The following is a 19837-nucleotide window of genomic DNA, read 5'->3' as shown; positions in this document are numbered from 1 at the left end:
GATGTCGGATGAGACAACCACCATCATGCCAAGCATAACATCTGCCTCAGGAACAACTGGTATGGTTTCAGGTCTGGTGATTGTTTACCTACAAACTATTTAATAATCATTCTTTCTAGCTTTTTATATTACAGTTACGTCAAAAACAACTACAACAACTTCAACATCAAAAAGTCCAGTTTTACTTACAGAAACGGGTAAGATTCAAGAAGTGCTAATAGACCATTTAACATTTGACATTCTTAAATCATTGTAACTTTTCAACTATTTACTCAATTACAATAATTCCAGCAGATTCTAAAGTAGGAGTAAATAAGCTTTGTGCAGATATGCAATACTTTACGTTAGTTGTCGTTCACCTTTGAGCTTTTCCCACAGCAAAGTAGGAAAAGCACAAGGAGACCCAAGTTTGGGCTCCCTTTTAGCTACATGGGTAGTAGTGCAAAGGGTCTTGCTCAAGAACCAACACTGAATGAAGCTCATTTCACACCCTGGTAAGCAAACCCTGATTCCCTGTGTGCCCTGCAATCAGCCATCTGAGTTATCAAGCCACTTCAACACTTAACATTTGTAATTAGTGTACAGTCAATATGAAAAGATGCTTTTCTTTATGTCAGAATCACTTAATTCATGAACGGCCAAAGGGTTACGGTATGTCAAAGAAGGTGTGTTACTTAGGGCTTTTTATTACTGCCCTTAAGTTGTGGATGTGGGCTATCTGCAGGTGAGAAAATCTGCAAATAATAAAAGTCATAGACTCCTCTGTGAATATAGACATGCAGAGATTATGCGGGATCACTAGATCTTCGTTATTAATACTTGCTGGGTTATAAATTCATAAGTACCATAGTAGTAGTAATATGGGTGTATCTGGTGTCCTTTGACAGATCCCGTTTACACAGATGTAGTGGTAGAACTGCAGATCCCAGTCTCCAGTGCTTCACCAAACTTATTTGATGAATTCAGAAGCTTTCTATCTTCTCTGAAAAACCTCGCATCAGAAAGCAAAGCATCATCTATAGTGTTTGTGGACGTCAACTTTACAACAGGTAAATACGACTTCTCTGACACCCTATTACACAAAACATGATAATGAAGGATTCTACTGTATTTTTTAATGATTTGTTTTCAAAGCTTGCTATTCAAACGCAAATGGGGGGGTGCAGTGCCAGTGTGAGGATCAGTTCGCTTGGTCCTGTGACAAGTGCAGTCTCTTTGGTGCTTGTAGTAATAAGAGCGAACAGACCTGTGGGTGTATAAACGGACTTCCTGAAGGAGAGTTTTGTCAGCCAATCACGAGTAAGTATGGTTGTTGGATAGTTTCAATACAAATCAGTAAAAAATCTTCATTAAACATTTGACACAAATTAAACTTGACTAATGTTTATGGTCCATTCCTTCATCTTGCTCCCCAGATACACCTTCATGTTCAAAGCCGACTTTAGGTATGCAGTTTTTTACCTTTTTAAAAAATGTGTACATTGGTGAACAGAGTTTGCTCCTGTCTGGATATCTTACTTGCTTCCAGGTTTCTCAAACATGACTTCTACAGTTCATCTAATTTAAATAGAAATATACTTAATATGTGTTATATTTATAGTGTTACTTATTATTGGAAAATTTGTAAAAAACTTACATAGACATTACAACTCAAGCAGCAAATGTTGCTCTCTAATTGGCCAATTCAGTTTTGAAGAATTGTTGCATTTCAGCTCCACTGGACGTTTTTGAGTCTACATGTGGAGTCTTTGATGACTATAGATATATGGACATGGAGCAAAGACTTTTCCCAACAAAAGTTGTTTGCATAAAGATAAAATGTTATTTTCTAATATATTTTATAATCAGAGCTTTGTGTTCTCATATAAACAATATTAATAATGAAATAAATCCCAACCCCAGCAATCTCAACATCTCCAACACCTGAGGCCAAGACAACTAATTTATCACCCATGGCAACTACCCTCATTGCAGGGACAACGAAATCCACAACTTTGCCGTCAGTGGTAACCACCAAAACTGTAAAGACAACACCAACAATGACAACAATTACTGCAGTAAAGACAAGAACAGCAACAACTTCAACTCAAGCAGCTACTACAAGTCAAACAGCAATTGCAACTCAAAGAACAACTACAAATCATGCAGCAAATGCAACTCAAACTGTGATTACAACTCAAAAAACAACTACAAATCAAGTAGCAACTACACCTCAAGCAACAACCACAACTCATGCAGCAACTAAAACTCAAAAAACAACCACAGCTCCAACAACTACAACTCAAGCAACAACAATTTCACTTAAGGAGAAGCAATTAAACATTACCATGGATATGGAATATCAAATGTCATATAATGAAAATGACAGTGATGTATACAAAGATGTCTACTTTGCTGTAAGTTTGCATCTCATTCCTGTTTTGTTGTGTTACTACATTAGGTACCAGAGATAATGAGGAATTCTAATCACTCATGTTTGTGTTGTCGTGCAACAGATTCAAAGCAGGTGTGAACAGCACATCACAGGATGTTCTGTAAGGAATCTCTCCTTCAGGTGAGTAAGCATGTTTACCCTCTTTATTACAACTAATTGCTGTAAAGGCAACATCAGCTCTTACTTCAGTTTCTGTGATATTTGGGTATTCAAGATAACTAAGCATGAGTGCATATAAAACAAATTAAGTGTTTTCTCTTTGAAACTTTTCCCAAATCATACCTAAATTAAAATAAGTAAACAAAATGAAGAAAAATGATGAAATCTGATTTTTTTTTCAAAAAAGTCAATACATAAATGAAAGGTTTTTTTTAAATGTTGACACAGTTTTTTTATTTGAGTTTTCAGTGTCACCGTGTTACATTCTAAAAATAACCTGTGATAAATGAAATCTGGAAAGTGGAATGATAGATGTTTTAAGGTTGTGAAACCCCTCAATATACACTTTATGAACATTTCTACAAAATGTTTACTAATAAATGCTTAAAAACCCTGTCTTGTAATAGGCCTTTTTACCTTTACTGTATCTCATAAATGAAGAGGCAAACAATACATGTTTTTTGTGAGTTTGTACAAATAATAAATATGTTGTATTTCAGCTCTGGAAGCACCATCGCCTCTTATACAGTCAGTGCTCGATCAATTGAGACCAAACAACTTGACGACATGAAAAGAGCAATATTTAGAGATCTGTCATCCAAGTATCCTATGTTATTCAGAAGTAAGCATTTCTGTATACCTTAATCACAAAATCTTCACCGTTCTTAAAAAAAACAATAATTTTGTAATGAATCCTTTGTTGTATCTGTTGTATAAGGTGCAGACCCAATACAAATCCCTGACAAAGACGTTTATTTTGGTGGAAGTGTGACATTGTCCTGCGGTCCCCTGCCAGCAGAAGTAGGTTTTAGCTCTGGTTGGTCAGCAGAGTGGAGGATTAATGACGAACTTAGAACTGAAGATAAACTACATGACATTTCCTCAAAGAATGGGACATCATCAGTATTGTCTGTGTCAGCAATTTTTCTAACTGGAAATGGTAAGTAAAAAAAAAGCAGCATGTCAAGCAGACAAAAAAATTTAATGTAATATGTTAGTCCAGTTAAATCCTGATTCATAATTACAATATTTGATGATTGTTAGAATTTGGTCAAATTTTAAAAAGCAGTAACAAAGTTGTATTATTGAGAAGTCATCGCTGGTATGTTTTTATTTCTAGGGCAAAACTGGTTGCAAAGTTTGGAAACTATAATTGACACAGCTCAAGTTGTTTTTAACATTTTTTTTTTTTTTCAGTGCGCTGTGAATGTATTCTGAAGGAAGGAAAAAAGTCTTTTAAACAGACGGGAAGTCTCAGAGTTTTAGAGATTCCTGAGATCACAGTGAAGCCAATCAAAGCCATAGTTAAATGTGGCAGCAGTCTGCAGCTGGAGTGCTCGGTCAAAGGCAACTACAATGTCACATTTAAGGACTCAAATAAACAAGGTGAGGACACAAAATATATCAATAGTAGTAGGATTAATGTAATTCTTTGTTTTAAATCAAAAGAAAAATAAAGTTTTATCTGGATTTTCAGTAACAACTTTGATGCTTTGGTTGAATTCAGGTCCAAAAATCATTACAGAATATTTGGTTCCTGATGACTGTGCAGGTAAAAGTCCTGAGATTTTTGTCTGCCAGCTCCAACCTAATTCAGTATTTGAAAAGAAAATAACTTTAGAATTTACCAACGAGGGTAGGTACTCCTTTAACATTTAATTATTATTACAGTTCTGATATTTTTTTAAATAAAGTGTATTTACTGAAGAAAAACTCTCTTTTGTTTTTAGAGTTTGTATGCAAAGATAATCCCACTTTTGGTAGTGCTCCTGAAGGCTATGTGGTCAAACGTCCTTGTGAGGAAGGCAAATTAGGAGAAATATCAGCAGAGTGTTTGGCTAATGGTGAATTTGGAAACGTACAAAACAACTGTGTCCTAAAAGAAGTTAAAGACTTGCTCGACCAGTCTGAAGTAAGTACATATTTTTATTTGTGAAAGTCTCCTTAGTCTAGTATCTTTAACACTGAGACTTTAAAATAATGTACTATGAAATCTCAGCAATAATCTTAGTTCAAGAGCATAGAACATAAGAATAAACTGCATTAAAAAGAATTTCATCCAAAATTATGCAACATTGTTTGACGTTTTACCAAAGAAGTATAGTAGGTTGACATGAGGTATATATTTAGGTTTCTTAAAGTTTTGAGTCTCTTTGTAAGAAGGAAAAACTTACTCTATTCATATTACACCAATTGGTAGTTTCATTTAGAAAATTCTACAGCTGTCCATCCTTCGATGCAGCCTACAGCGACACTGATTCCAACGGGTGATGGTGTTTTTGTTGTCCAGTAGCTCTGAGTCGTGTCATGACTTGTCTACATCACCAAAACACAGAAGTGTTTTTTTTTTTTATTCCTGTTGCTTTGGATTGTTGAATTGTAAAGTTCACAAAGCCTGTTTTGGAACTTTTCCTGCAACTTTTTGCACCTTCTGTCATGTAGATCCTGAATTTTCTCCATGGCTGAAGTTTATCTTCTGCTAAATCGTCCGAAGCTCTGTTTTTTTCTACTTGTTTTACTAACAGAACCAATTCTAAGTCCCATTTGGCACAGTTCTGGATGTAAGCCAGGTGGACAAGGACACTTGAGACATCATTAAAACAAAATATCTGCGATTCTAGCATAGAACAAAATGATGCATCATCATGTCTCAGTGTTACAGTGTTTTATATTACTGTTTCCTTTTTTTAATTTAATATTTCAACGTTTTTTTTTTTTGCACTGCAAGAAAAAAACCTTGAAAAGCAGAAAAAAGAAACCGTGTGAATACACCCTGAAATGATTTAATAGTCAAAAAGTAAAATGTGCAAACATAGGAGAGAAATAATTATGTATTGAAAAAAAATCCTAAAATGATTTAGGTTTCTTGAGTTAAACTGAATGTTAACACACAGGCAAAATTGTTGATATTCTCAGTAAATGTATTTACACAATCAACCTATGTTAGCTATCACAGAGAAAAATTGCCTTTCACCAGTACTTTAATTAACAATGTTTTGCATATTGGTGCAGAGCCAATATTAAAAGAAGTTTTTGTCCATGTCAGAATTAGTTTGACTCACTTTGAATGCGTAGTCAAGGAGTTACGATATGTCATATATATTATATGTGTTTTTCGTGTCGCCGGCAGCAACAAAGACACAAACAAAGAACATTGCAAAGACAGGTCTTGGAAGAATTCAAAAAGAAGAAAACGAATAATTGAATTACATCTAAGACAATTTTATTTTTATGTTTTAGAAACTGACTGAAAGTACTTTGCCAGGGTTCTTGAAGAAACTCAGTAATGTCACTGTCAACCTATCCAAAGAAGTAACTGACTCTCCTGCTACCATTAATGCAATTGTGAAGATCCTAAACAACATAGGATCTACTAAGCTGCCTATAGATGGAGCTTCAATGACAGTAAGGAAACAATTGTTCTGATCTTTACAAGGTTCCAGCAACACATTCTTTTGATGCGTCATTACTAATTTTCTATTTCTTTTTAGAATGTCCTCTTGACCATAGATGTTCTCACTAGCGAAGATGCCAGAACATCATGGGCAACACTTAACAAAGATCCTGAAAATGCAGAAGAAACCAAGTCTCAAGCAAAAAGTAGTAGTTCTGCACTACTGGAGTCTATTGAGAATATAACCTCACAAGTTCAAGATGAGCATTTAAACATCGCCACAAATTTGATTGTTTTCAACAAAACTACTTTCACAAACTCTTTCAATGCAGACTTTAACTCCTCCGTGGAGGTGGACATACCAAACTCTGATGAAAAAAGAAAGTCATTAACAGCCATAACATTTTTCTCTATGAATATTGTCCTACCACCAAGAGACCAAGTCAATTCATCAACTAACATCATCAATGGCAAAATCATCCTGATTCAGTCCAGTGACAAAGTCAACAATATCTCCCTGTCATACGATGTTCTCAACAATACTTTAGACAATCCAGCATGTGTTTTCTGGAATTTCACACTCTTTAATGGTCTTGGTGGATGGGACGATCAAGGATGTATCTTAGTGAACCAGAAAAATGGGACTGTCAGCTGCAATTGCAACCATCTCACCTCCTTCTGCATTCTCATGTCCCCTTTTGTTCCTAAAGATCCTGCTCTGGAATACATCACATTCACTGGGATTGGCATATCAATGGCTTCCCTTGTCATCTGTCTCATCATCGAAGCTATTATTTGGAAAAAAGCAATAAATAACACCACGTCTTACTTGCGGCATGTCTCCATCGTAAACATCGCCTTGTCTCTCTTATTTGCAAACATTTGGTTTATTGTTGGGGCGACCATTTCTAATCCTCAGAACCAAAACAATCTGTCCGCATGCAGTGTAGTTACCTTTTTCATTCACTTTTTCTACCTGGCTTTGTTCTTTTGGATGTTAGCACTTGGCTTGCTGCTCATTAACAGCACAGTAAATGTGTTAAGCGTGGGGCCATCTAAAGCGGGCATGCTGGCTATAGGATTCTCGCTGGGATATGGCGCTTCTCTTGTCATTGCAGCAGTAACAGTAGCTGTAACTGCACCACCAGGAGAATACATCCGAGACAATAATGTCTGCTGGCTCAACTGGGACAAATCCAAAGCTCTTCTGGCATTTGTGATCCCTGCTCTGCTGATAGTCCTGATTAACCTCATAATCTTAGCAACAGTTATCTCAAAACTTGTGAAGAGCAAGGCAGGGAAAAACACTGCACAAGATGGTGAGAGACACATTCTAGTTGTTATCGCTAAGAGCTTGGCGGTGCTCACTCCTTTCCTTGGATTGACCTGGGGTCTGGGATTTGGAACCGTGTCTGACCCAAAGAACGTAGGAATTCATGCTGCGTTTGCATTCTTCAATTCATTACAGGTACAAATTCATTGGCTGATAAAAGTGATATTTTTCAGTTTCTGGACGTTCTGGTACTTAATTGACTTAACTTTGTTTCTTTGAAGGGTTTATTCATTTTGGTGTTTGGAACCTTGTTGGACAGAAAGGTGTGTATGTCTAAAAATGCAAAATTGACTTTTTGTAGAGAAGTTGGTCACACAATCAATAACATGCATCATATTTCCATCCTGAAACATTTTTTTTTAATCAGAGTTTAAGTGATTTTTTTCCACTTCACTTATAGACTCAAAATATGCAAGTTAAAGTTGCACACTTACCATTTTCATCTCATTTTATCTGCTCTCATTAGGTCAACTGAAGCTTGTATTTGTGATTGACAAAGGAACATTTTCAGATTGTATTGCCCGTTTCCTTCGAACAATTACCTATGTTGTCTTTGTTTGCTGATTCAATCCGTCTCAAATTCACATTACTGGACTAATTTTAAAAAATAACCTTTTCAGGTCCGATCTCAATTAGCATCCATATCACAAACCCTCAGAAGTCAGACAGGGGTAAGATTATATTTTTATTGTATCTGTTTTATTTATATATCTATTATGTAATTTGTACTACTCATCTTTCAGCATTTGAAAGATTATTGGCTTTTTGTTGTAACCTGTTTTAATCATTTTAGACCACAAGTGTCAGCAATTCATCAAGTGCGCTGGCATTTTTATGGTCACACAGAGGTACGTCACTTTTTGCTTTGCTCACGCCAGAGTAATGAAAGTCACATTTATTGGAGTAAAATGTTGTCCTCATGGAAAAAAATGGAAAAATAAAAAATTATTAGGGTTTGATTTTTATTGGATGTGCAAGAGGTTCTCTACACTACTGGTTTCCAATCCCCTGGGCCTCAGACTGGTACCGGTCAAAATGTGATTTTTCCAAAGTATGACATTTACATCTATCCTGTTTAGTTTGATTAAAGAGAGCTATAATTGGAATCCTGTGCGAGTCCAGAGACTAAGTGTGAATTGACTCGTCCAATCTTTGGTCCAGTCCAAACAAGTGGACCTTGACTTGTCATCTTTTGGTTTACTTAGCACACAGTGTAAATTTAAACCGATCTTTATCTGGTCCAACTCCAAATGTCATCAACCTTTTTGAGACTAACAGGCCATTACATACAGAATGCAGTAAGTAACAGCTACATTTGCCCCAAGGAACCTGAGGACGAGGTTTCATCATATCACTTTGCAAACAAAATGTCAAGGAGAACCGGTTGGACTTTGAAACAGCCACTCCAAAAACTTAATATGATTTTCAGGAACTTCTAATTGCAACAAAAGAACAATTATCCTGACAAGTATAGCATGAAAGACTTCCATGAGTTTTGTGATTTCTGGCAAGTAAGAGCAGCAAATGTCACACACAAGCGTCTCTTTATAAATATTAATAAAAGTTCAATGAGAATACTAACAATAGGATTATAAGGTATGTACTGACTGTTGGAGGTGTGAAAATTCTCTAAGATTTAATGTTTTATGTTCCAGGATTTACAAACATCTTCCATAGATCTTCCTCTGGATCCAGTGATTCAAGCAGTCTTAACACCTGATAAAATGTGCAAATGGACCAACTGAGAAAGACTTTCACAAACTGAAGCTGGAAAAAGAGCACGTGTGAAGAATGTTAAGAACGCAGCTCATAAGAAAACTATATTTACTTACAACTAGGATGTAGTCTGACTGGACAGTTTACTTGTATTTATTGTTTTGTGTTGTGTTATTGTTTTTTTCTCTCTTTTGACAAAGGATATAGATTTTGATTGTCTCTTTCTACTAAATGGATCAGCTTCATCATGTCAAACTTCAGCCTTTGTTTTTTTTTTTACTTTTAAGTCAAATATTTATTGTAAAAATGAATTTCACTAGAATCTATTAACCTACTGTTAACGCTGTTAGCTTTCTATAGACTTCTTGTTATGTGAAATGTATACAAGATCAAATCCGGCATCGCAGCTGTAGAAAGTTTTCTGAAATAAGATGAAAAGAGTTCTATTTGTATACTGCATTGTATTTGTATTAAACCATTTATAACACACAATCATAAAACATTTAAAACAAACAACAATCGACCAAATGCAGTTTAAAGTTAAAAGGACTTTTCAATTTTAGAGTTTCATTCAAGAAAAATCCAACATCCTTGGGGCAGCCAGTCTTGAGTTCTCATAAAATCTAAACATACATAACCCTTTATGACTTTTTATATTACATACACGTCACGTACATCATACTTTTCTACAGTAGTTTGCTAAGAAGCCAAACATCATACGTACTAAACCCCGATACATTAGTATTTGTATTTTATTCTAGACCAGTATAAAAGTGTTTTTTTTTTCATTTGCCGAGTTAAAAGTTGAGTCAAACAAAACTTGTTTGCTTACTGTTGATTATCCCCCCAAAAAAAATAATGAGATGAAAATACGATTCCAATTATTATGAAGATTTCTGCATTTTGTACTGTACATTCCACAATACATGAAAGCAAATAAAAAAAGTTTTTCGTTCTTCAAAGTGAAAAAATAACATTTGACTGTACGGCATCTGTAAGTGATACCTAAAAACATGTCAACCAAGGAAACCCTTAAAATCATTTCCTTTTACTGGAGGTGACTAGACAATCAAGGAAATTATCCATGTAAATCAGTCGTGATTTTATCATTTAAGAAATGAAAAGGTGTTCGAGTTCAGCAGGAAGTTCTTCACGTTGTTTAAATCCTAGAAATGTAAATGAGTGAGAAGGTAGTAGAGTTAAATGTTCCTCCTGAAAACAAAATCTGTTCATATACCAGAAGACAGCGAGAGGTAAGATCATTCAGACATGTGATGTTGTATATTTAGCTTTAATATAGGAAAAAATTACATCTCAGGTAATAAAATTAGCATTATTTTCAAGAGACAAAGGAAATAATTTATGTTTTAAGGGATTTTTTGTCAATCTTTCCCATGATACTTGTTTAACTGGACAGTTATTAGTTGAAATGCACGCTGTAATTTGGAAGTAAATATCAAAATTACAGTTCAGAAATTAAATTTCCAATATTAGATAGTTGAATTAAAGTATTCTGTTTTCAGGGGAGAGCATGTGGGTGTGGTAGGCAGCACTGTCTGTCTTTTTTGTGTGGAAGTTGTGGATTCTTCCTGTGGATAAGCAGGTTTTCTGCAGGCTGTTTGGCTTTATCCCAGAGTCCAGAAACCTGTTTTAAAGCTGGATTGAGGACTCTAAAAAGCATTGCCCCTTAACACTAGGCGTCAAATTATGGTTATTGTCAGTGCGTATGCTTCTGCAATGTACCGACAAATTGTCCAGGTTGTGCCCTGCCTTCACCTCGTAGCTGGAATATTTTGAAAGAAAAGTCAAAATTAGCTATAAAGCAGTAAAGCCTGGAAAAAATATTTAATTCTTCCTAATAAGTGTGTAAATTAGTAACCAACCACATCAAAACTAGCTGGAAACCTGCAGATTGTGTGACAGTTGGAAATCTAAACAAAATTAAACACTGGTCTCTTTACTTTATAACGCAGTTCACCTTTTGCAGTCTTGTCATTTGGCATCTTTTGGGTGCAATTTTGCATCATTTTTTTCAGATTTTACAGTGTATTCTGCGTCCTGATTGGCTGTAGCCCCTTATATTCAGAGAATGTGTTCGGCTTGCCAAATTTACTTTAATCTTATATCTTTGTTTTCACTGTATAATACTGGTCTTTTATTTTCAAAGAAGGTTTAAACTTTGAAAGTTCAAACAATAAAGCAAAGTGTGAAAATGTTTGTCTCTGAGAAGTGTGTGTGAAGTGTGTGGTGGGGGGTTTTACAGCCTTAAAATATCTATAAAATATCCTCAATTTGCTAATTTCATCTATTGTAGATTTTTTTAAAAGGTAACTTTTGTGACTAATGAGGGACCACATTTATAGGTTTGAAATTGGGACCTCTAAAACGTCAGCAAAGAGGTCTATATGTTTTAAACCTCTGTATTTTTGAAGATAATTAAGTAACAAAATTATTACTTTTACTGCTGTTGGAAAAGGAAAAGTGCAAGGCAATATTTGTTTTCTATAAATTATGCGTTCTTTATGAATACAGAATAAATTGTAATTAACTTCTAATTTTTTTTGTTTGCATATGTAAACTGTTGCCTTTATTTTCCATATGTTTAATTTGAAATTGTATTTGTATGTTTTAAGTTTGCCTCTATTTGATTAAATAACCATTTAATACTTATATAATTGATCTGAGTTCTTAAAATTGTTTTGTGATTTTATGTAAATTATTGTCAGAGTTGTATTTATTGAATTATGTCTCTTTAACCTTTGATTTGACACATTAAAGAAGCTGCACAAGAAACCAAGCTGATCGGATGCTTAAGTTATGTATCTGGCATTAGTTGAGAGCACTTTTAGAGTGAGGAATGCAGGAAACCCCAAAACATTTTGATTTGAAATCCAACCGAGTTTTTTGAAGATCTTTAAACCGATAATAGAACAAAAAAAACCTTTATCTTTGGTCAATTGGAATGTTATTCGCTAAGACTTCCTGCTTGATAAAATCATCAGAGGACTTCCTGGTTGATGACCTCAATTACCATTTTCTTGTAGCTTTTAAGGCATACTACTAAATGAGACTATTAAACACTATATTTTTTTTATTTTCTGCTTTTGATGTGAAGCTTATAGCATTTTATGTAACTATTTTATCCTCATTCTGTAGGATGGTTAACCTGAAGGTGATTTGGCTTGTTGTGACATTTTTGTCACCGTCCTGCTGTCAGCAAAATGGTTCTTTGATTCCTTTCTCTGAGGTGAGAACATAAATAAACTCTTGGTAAGACTTAAGTACAAGATCAGGCAATAAATGTAACATGGTGTTTGTTGGTTTTTTTAATCAGGTGTCACAAAACAGATCCAGTAATCCTGCAGGAGAACCCAAAACCTTCCGTCTGTCAATAATTGAAACCAGTAAGATTGTTTTGCTTTGGTGTGTACTTTTAAAAAATCTTTCAAGGACAATGAAAAGAGAAACTTCCATTTTAAAATGTAATCTATAGTCAGCTATACAAATACATTTTATTAGTCTACATTTGGCTGATACAATCCTTTGAGGAAGTTTAAACTGCACCCTCATCTAAACGTAAAATAAAGGAAATAAATAAATAAATACAGATTAACTAAATTGTAAAAAATATCCATGGGGATTACCACACTTTTGTTAAGAAATAAGATGTTTTTTATTAAAGGGTAACCAAACAGGGAAGTTGGAGCTGACTCCACCCACAGCTGAAATTTGAAGATCCAGTCAGAGGGGTGGGGCTGGGGAACAGGACTATTATCACTAGTGGAGTTGCAGATCATGACGTGGGACTTATAAAACTTAAATGGTTTGACCAACAACATTCAACTGTAATACCTGGTTTTAACCAGTAGATGGCAGCACACAGATGGTTGTTGACTATATTTTCAAGAATTAAACACGTTTATTTTAATTTATCAAAAAATTGGAAATGATCAACAGACATCACTTTTAAAGCCCCATTTGTAGAGGTCAACAACCAAAAAAAGTTGATTTAGGGTCTGGTTACCCTTTCAATCAGTTGACTTGGCTGTCGTTCCATTGGCTGATTTTAACCTAAAAAAGAAGAGTGACAAAACCTCTTGTGGGAAGTTTACCCCAAATAAAAAAATGTAAAATTCTCTGACCAAAAATTGATCCTTGCTCCCCCAAAACTTTCAGTTACACTAAGCAACTAAATTTAAAACAAGGCCATAAAATTATCAATTAAAATATAAACCAGATGGTATATTAACTCAGTAAAGGGAAACAAATGCTTTGGTTAAAAAAATAAAACTTATCTTTAATGTCACCTAAGCTATACCTCAAAATTAGCCATGATTTTTGCTCAAGATGCTTTTTAAAATGTTGTGAAATTTTATTTGTAAAATTTTAATTTTGACCGTTGTTTTCACCGGGGACTCCGGCTTCCTCCCACCGTCCAAAAAAAAAAACATGCTTCATAGGTTGATTGGTGACTCTAAATTGCCCCTAGGTGTGAATGTGAGAGTGGATGTGTGTGTGATTGAGGCCCTGCAACAGACTGGCGACCTGTCCAGGGTGTACCCCGCCTTCGCCCTTCAGTAGCCGGGATAGGCTCCGGCACCCCGCGACCCCGAAAGGGAAGAAGCGGTCAAGAAAATGGATGGATGGATGGATGGATGATCTGAATCTTTCTACACCTGTCCTAGAAATCACATATGTTTATTTTTTTTTAGCGCTGGAAGTGCCAGGGCCGACCGGAGACCTCCCTTTTGTTGTGACAACAACGCAAACCACTAACGCAACAGTCACAACAGCAAATATGTCTACAACAGCCCCAATCCCAGACACTACAGCTAAGGTTACATTTATGTTCTATGAAGTAAGGGGCCTAAATTTTACGATGGACATCGAATATCAAGACTCATTCAATGATTATTCCAATGATGTATACAAAGATGTCTATAACACTGTAAGTCTGTTTGCGTCAAATGTTTTTTTACATTCAGTTGGATCTTAGGTTAAAGAGAGTAACTTTACTTTATTCCTGGTATTCTTGTTTTTATCAGATTATCTCAAACTGTAGGAAGCACTTCAATGATTGTTTTGTACGAGAACTCATATTCACGTAAGTAAATGTTTTGTTTTTCTGCACATGGTAGTTGTTGCATCACAAACCTTAACCATGACTTAAATAAAGAAATACTCAAAAAGGCAGTTATAAAAAAATTCAACATTAAGTAAAACATTTATATATTATTATGTATTTCAGAGCTGGAAGCACGATCGTGGAGTATTGGATAGGTTCTTATGTGATGGATGATTTGAAACTTCCAAATATAGAAACTGACGTAAACATTGATATGTCCTCAAAATACCCCATCATTTTTGACAGTAAGCATTTATCTCAAAATAATTGTTACATTTTTCTTATGTTTTTATACTAAAAATACAAAACGGCATTGCATTTAGAAGATCTGTTGTGTTGGTTTATTTATTTTCTCATTTTTGTCTAATTTCTTTAAAGGTAACCAGCAGTTACAGGGCACTTCTGTTGGAGATTTGTTTCCTGGAAGGAGGGTGACAATAACATGTGGCCCTCCACCACCTGATCTTAAATTTGGTTCTGACTTGAAAGCTGACTGGAAACTAGATGGAGCCCTCATAAGTAACACTGCACAGTATACCATTTCTACAAAGGGTGAATTCTCCTACCTAACTGCATCATTTAATAAAGCTGCTGAAGGTAAAACTGCAACCAACATTTTCCCAACAAGTGTGTTTCTGTGCATATATGGGAAATCATTTGGAGGATTTTGTGTTTAGAAAACGCAAAAATACAAAGTTTACAGACAAGCAAAACATTTATAAAAAGAATTGTCAGACATTACTCATGCAACAGGTCTTTCAGGTATAAGGCACGGTTGATTCGTTTCTTTATGTAGCATGTCGCTTGTGTAGCAATAAAACAAACATAATATTGGCAGAAAATGGTTAAAATGGTTAATGGTTAAAAACAATGGCCTCAAGGAAGATGAAAACCTGTAACAAAAACTCATATGTCTAAGAAAATGTGGTATAAAATGCCACATTTCAAAAAGAATGAGAATATGAGTCTAGATAAAGCTAATTCAAAAACCAGACCATTTTCATGAAAGCTAAGTCATTATCCAGTAACAGCAGATGGTGGCTCTACCCCACAAGATAAAAAAAAAACTTTGCATACATATGCTCAGAATAATTTCTACTAAATCATATTGTGGTCACAATTGTCACCTTCTTGAGCAAACCTTCTCATCTTTTTTTTTTCCATAATGCTTTAACTCAACTGATCGTACGGGTAGATACTGGCTGTGAAATTTTGAAAGACTATCTTGTTATATTTTATTTTACTAAGTTACAAGTCAAAGGTTAGGAACTACATTTAAATAGATAAGTGTGTTTAAACTTGGACATTAAGGTTTGTTTTTTAGTTGTCAAATTGACTTTTGGTGACTCCTGTTAGATAGTCTAGGTCCCTACCGACTGGGACTGTGTAGACCTAATGTATAGAACATATTGTTGAGAGAACGCCTTACTTTTACTTTTTAGACTGCAATACACATACAGTTCATGCATGCGTTATTGCATGTACACCTGTGCCATGGCTAAAGCTCCTAAACTTAACTGGGCCAATGGTGCAGCAGTTTTTGGTGTCTGGAAGCCCTCAGGTAACGGCTAGTGGAACTGCTCATACATTTGAAGAGTTACTGGAAATAAAATATTACTTTAGGAGTTTACTTGAACTGTTGGTTAACATAAGTATCACACACTTTACAAAAAATAGATTTGCTTCATCCAAATAAATAAATAAATAAAACTGAGGATGACAGAAGACACTGTCACACTCGGACTTTGTCTTAAAGGGGCCATATCATGATTTTCTCAAGTCTTTCAGAGTGAACTATATATGTATATATATGGTCATATATTACATTTGGAACACTAAAAAATAATTTAATTATTATAAAATATTTTATTTTCGTGAGTGTTTTTCTACTCAGAAGTAAAAGGACTCAATTCCTGAGGCTTCGCCCATTACATGACTTCATCCTAGAGCTTTTCTTTCTTTGTTTCTCACACAAAAATTAGCAAGATGTTTTTAAAGATGGATCCACATACCATATATCTGCCTTTAGTAGCCTTGGCCATCGCTACACTGGTTCACAACACAAATAGAATCGGTGTCTGCTCGACTGTGCCTGACCAGCAGGTGGGGGGTGGAGTCTTAAAGGAGCCTCATAGCTAAAGCAAGGAACACCTATCTGAGCTGGAAATTATTGAAGACAGGACACAATTGGAAGATATATGGTACTGTGCGTCTAAGATTAAAGTTTTTGCTGATCACCTCTAGCTCCGTGGAGAAATTGGGTCTTGGTGTTAGACTGGGGACAGTGCTGGCAGAGCAGACTCTTTCTAGAGGGGGCGGTTCACATCGTGCTGACGTCAGCATGATGCATGAACGGATCAAAATACCGCTTTGGTGTTCTTTCTATTGAAAAATGAACAGTGTAATGCACTTTAAACCTCAAAGAATAGAATTTTCATGGTGTGGCCTCTTCAAATTTGGACCAAAAACTTGACACTGTGTTGCTGTCACTGGCTGATACTGACTCTCCTTTCATTTTCAGTGACCTCTGAATGTAGGCTGAAAAATGGAAACAAGATTTTCCGTCAGAGAGGAACATTCACAGTTAAAGAGACCCCTCTGATCAGTGTGATAATGACTCCAGCACAGACATTAGTAAGATGTGGGAATATAAAAACTCTAACATTCCAGTGTACTGTCCAAAGTCCATACACTGTGATGTTTGTTGACCCCGGATCTACAGCAGGTAACTAAAAAACAAAATACAATTTTAGAATTCATAGAAAATTTGTTTTCACATCTTTGTTGTTTTTAGCTATCATAAACTACCTATTTAGGCTAATTTGAACAATTTTGCGTTTTTTACATTTTTAACAGTTTTCCTGTATTTGTATGCTGTGCTTAAAACAGGTTCAAGTACAACTTTGACATATTCAGTGCCTGGAAGCTGTCCAAATGGTGACATTAAAATATTCACATGTCAATCCCAAACTAATCCGACATTTCAGAAATACATAAAAGTGGAATTTACGGAAAATGGTGTGTATGGATTGAATAATAATGTATCACTTAAATATATTTTGCATCAAGTCAACCAATAAATACCTTTATTTTCTTTCTGTAGCTTTAAAATGCAAGAGTGACATATTTGGCGATGGATATCCAGGATTTATTGCAAAAGCAGATTGTGGAGAAGGGAAAATTGGAGAAATAACTGCAGAGTGTTTGGCTAGTGGCTTATACGGGAATATACAAGACAACTGCGTTCTTAAAGAAGTTCAAGAACTGTTTCTTCAGTCTGAGGTCATTTGCAACTTGATCACGAAAAGCAGAAATAAATACCCCAACTATACATCATCCCAATGATAGTACAGTATTAACCCCACCCCCCCTCATTTTTTAAAACATTTTTTAGGAACTGACCAGCACTCTTCTGCCAACATTTGTGAAAAAACTTGGTGAGGTCACCGTCAGCTCTTCAAGCAAAGTGACTCAGTCTCCTGCCACCATTGTCAAAATTGTTAATATACTGGAAAATGTAGCAACATCAGCTAATGTGTCTGTTAATGAAACTTCCATGAAAGTATGTATCAATGAGGTGATATTTGCAGATTATGTCCATTCTTGCGAAAGTGTTATCTCTGAACTGTTTTTTTTTTTTTCTTTTTTCCTGTTAGGATGTCCTGTTAACCGCAGATGTTCTCACCAGAAAAGATGCAAGCTTGTCTTGGAATACAATAAACAATAACAACGTCAGCTTAAATGAAACCAGCAAAGAACCTAAAAAGAGCAGTTCCTTGTTGCTGGAGTCTCTTGAGACAATAACCAAAGCCCTTCAAGAAGACTCTTTAACCATCACCACTCCCTTGATACTGCTCAACAAAACTACTTTTACAGACACTTTCAATGGCAACTTTAACTCATCTGTCATAGTGGACATCCCAAAACATGAAGGAGGAAAGAAGTCTCTAACTGTAATAACATTTTCTTCCATGGATACTGTGCTCCTTCCAAGAAGCAAAGATAATTCCTCTACTGATGTCCTCAATGGCAAGATTGTGCTCATTCAGTCTAGTGAATTAGTCAACAATATTTCCATAACCTTCAACACTTCCAATGATACTCTTGGGAATCCAAAGTGCGTGTTTTGGAATTTCCGCCTCTTTGATGGTCTTGGAGGATGGGACGATGAGGGATGCCTCTTTGTAAACCAGAAGACAGGCACGGTCAGCTGCAACTGCAACCATCTCACCTCGTTCTCCATCCTCATGTCACCTTCTGCTCCTAATATTCCCGCGCTGACATACATCACATATTGTGGACTTGCCATATCCATGATCTCTCTGATTATTTGTCTGATCATTGAAGCCATAGTTTGGGGCGAAATAAGGAATCACAGCACATCCTTCCTGAGGCATGTTTCTTCTATAAATATTGCTTTGTCTCTACTGATTGCAGATATTTGGTTTATTATCGGAGCAGGGAAATTAGAATCTCAATCTGCCTGCCTGGCAGTGACCTTCTTCATCCACTTCTTCTACCTCGCCATGTTCTTTTGGATGTTGGCTGCAGCTCTGTTGTTGTTCAGTCGCACCATTTTGGTCTTAAGTCAGGGTTTGTCCGACAGGACTATGGTGGGCATTGGCTTCACTCTCGGATACGGTGCTCCTCTCATCATTGCAGCGATAACTATAGGTGTAACCGTCCCTTCTAAGAATTACATTCAAGAAAAAGATGTCTGCTGGCTCCGCTGGAAGGAGTCTCGAACACTGCTGGCATTTGTGATTCCTGCGTTGGCAATAGTGTTGATTAACCTTGTAATCCTGGTTACAGTGCTCTTCCAAATTTTGAGAAGCAGGTTGCGGGTGAATGCTGCTCAAGCTGATGAGAAACACATCCTATTGGTCATTGCCAAGAGTGTTGCTGTGCTCACACCACTTTTTGGATTAACTTGGGGCTTGGGAGTAGGAACCATGCTTGACCCGAATAATAAAGGACTTCATATTGCATTTGCATTCTTCAATTCTTTACAGGTACATTTGAGACTTGTTACAATTTTTTTCTTCACACTTGCAGCACATTTTCTTTTGGCTTTCTTGTTTACTAAATTATGCTTTTCTGTACCTTTGAAGGGTTTCTTCATTTTGGTATTTGGGACACTGTTGGACAAAAAGGTACATATGCCTAAACATAAAATGTATTCTTAAAATGTTATATTGTATCTATAGAAATCTTGTGTCATTACTGTGATGATTTTGGAGTTTGTATCTATTATATCTTATTTTTATTTCACTCTTATGCAATTTAGCAATAAATTGTGTTAAATACAATTCAAGCAGCGACAACACCTTTTTGTGAATATTTCACATAAAAAATGTCCCTATTTAAAAAGTCATCCTACCACTACAATATAATTCAATTTATTTTTTGAAGTGTTGGCACCACTAACATCCTTTCAAATGTTTCAGTTTTGTATAATGCTTGCATTAAGTTCGTCATTTCCAGGACTTTTTACAGAAATTTACTAATAGATTTATTTTCAGGTGCTGTCAATAATAAAGATATCACCCACCATCTCTACTACAACAAGGGTGAAAACAAATTTCCAAATAGTGTCTATTTGTCAAATATTATCTTTTTTTTTTTCTTTTCTTAAATTGTGTTCAATTTTTTTAGACCACCAATACAAATTCTGAT

At 35.6% G+C, this 19837-nt stretch overlaps 1 protein-coding gene across 1 annotated transcript; it reads left to right on the top strand.

Annotated features, from left to right (window-relative positions):
- Window positions 1-13769: 13769 nt before the first annotated feature.
- On the top strand, window positions 13770-19347 carry LOC112158161 (adhesion G-protein coupled receptor F2-like). Its single transcript, XM_036210660.1, has 7 exons — window positions 13770-13984; window positions 14082-14140; window positions 14285-14406; window positions 14540-14758; window positions 17265-17443; window positions 17556-17723; window positions 17818-19347. The coding sequence occupies exons 1-7, from the start codon at window positions 13835-13837 to the stop codon at window positions 19345-19347; spliced, it is 2427 nt and encodes an 808-aa protein (XP_036066553.1). The 5' UTR covers window positions 13770-13834.
- Window positions 19348-19837: the final 490 nt, after the last annotated feature.

This window comes from Oryzias melastigma, linkage group LG24 (genome assembly GCF_002922805.2).
Source record: "Oryzias melastigma strain HK-1 linkage group LG24, ASM292280v2, whole genome shotgun sequence".
NCBI lineage: Eukaryota > Metazoa > Chordata > Actinopteri > Beloniformes > Adrianichthyidae > Oryzias > Oryzias melastigma.
The sequence above is the reverse complement of the archived record's forward strand: the minus strand, read 5'-3'. Positions and strand labels throughout refer to the sequence as shown.

Bases quoted from the DNA above. Each gene is read 5' to 3' on its own strand.
- LOC112158161 (XM_036210660.1), top strand. From the start codon at position 13,835: ATGTCTACAACAGCCCCAATCCCAGACACTACAGCTAAGGTTACATTT. The intron at 14,141-14,284 runs GTAAGTAAATGT...TATGTATTTCAG, and splicing joins GTACGAGAACTCATATTCAC to AGCTGGAAGCACGATCGTGG. The intron at 17,724-17,817 runs GTATGTATCAAT...TTTTCCTGTTAG, and splicing joins TTAATGAAACTTCCATGAAA to GATGTCCTGTTAACCGCAGA.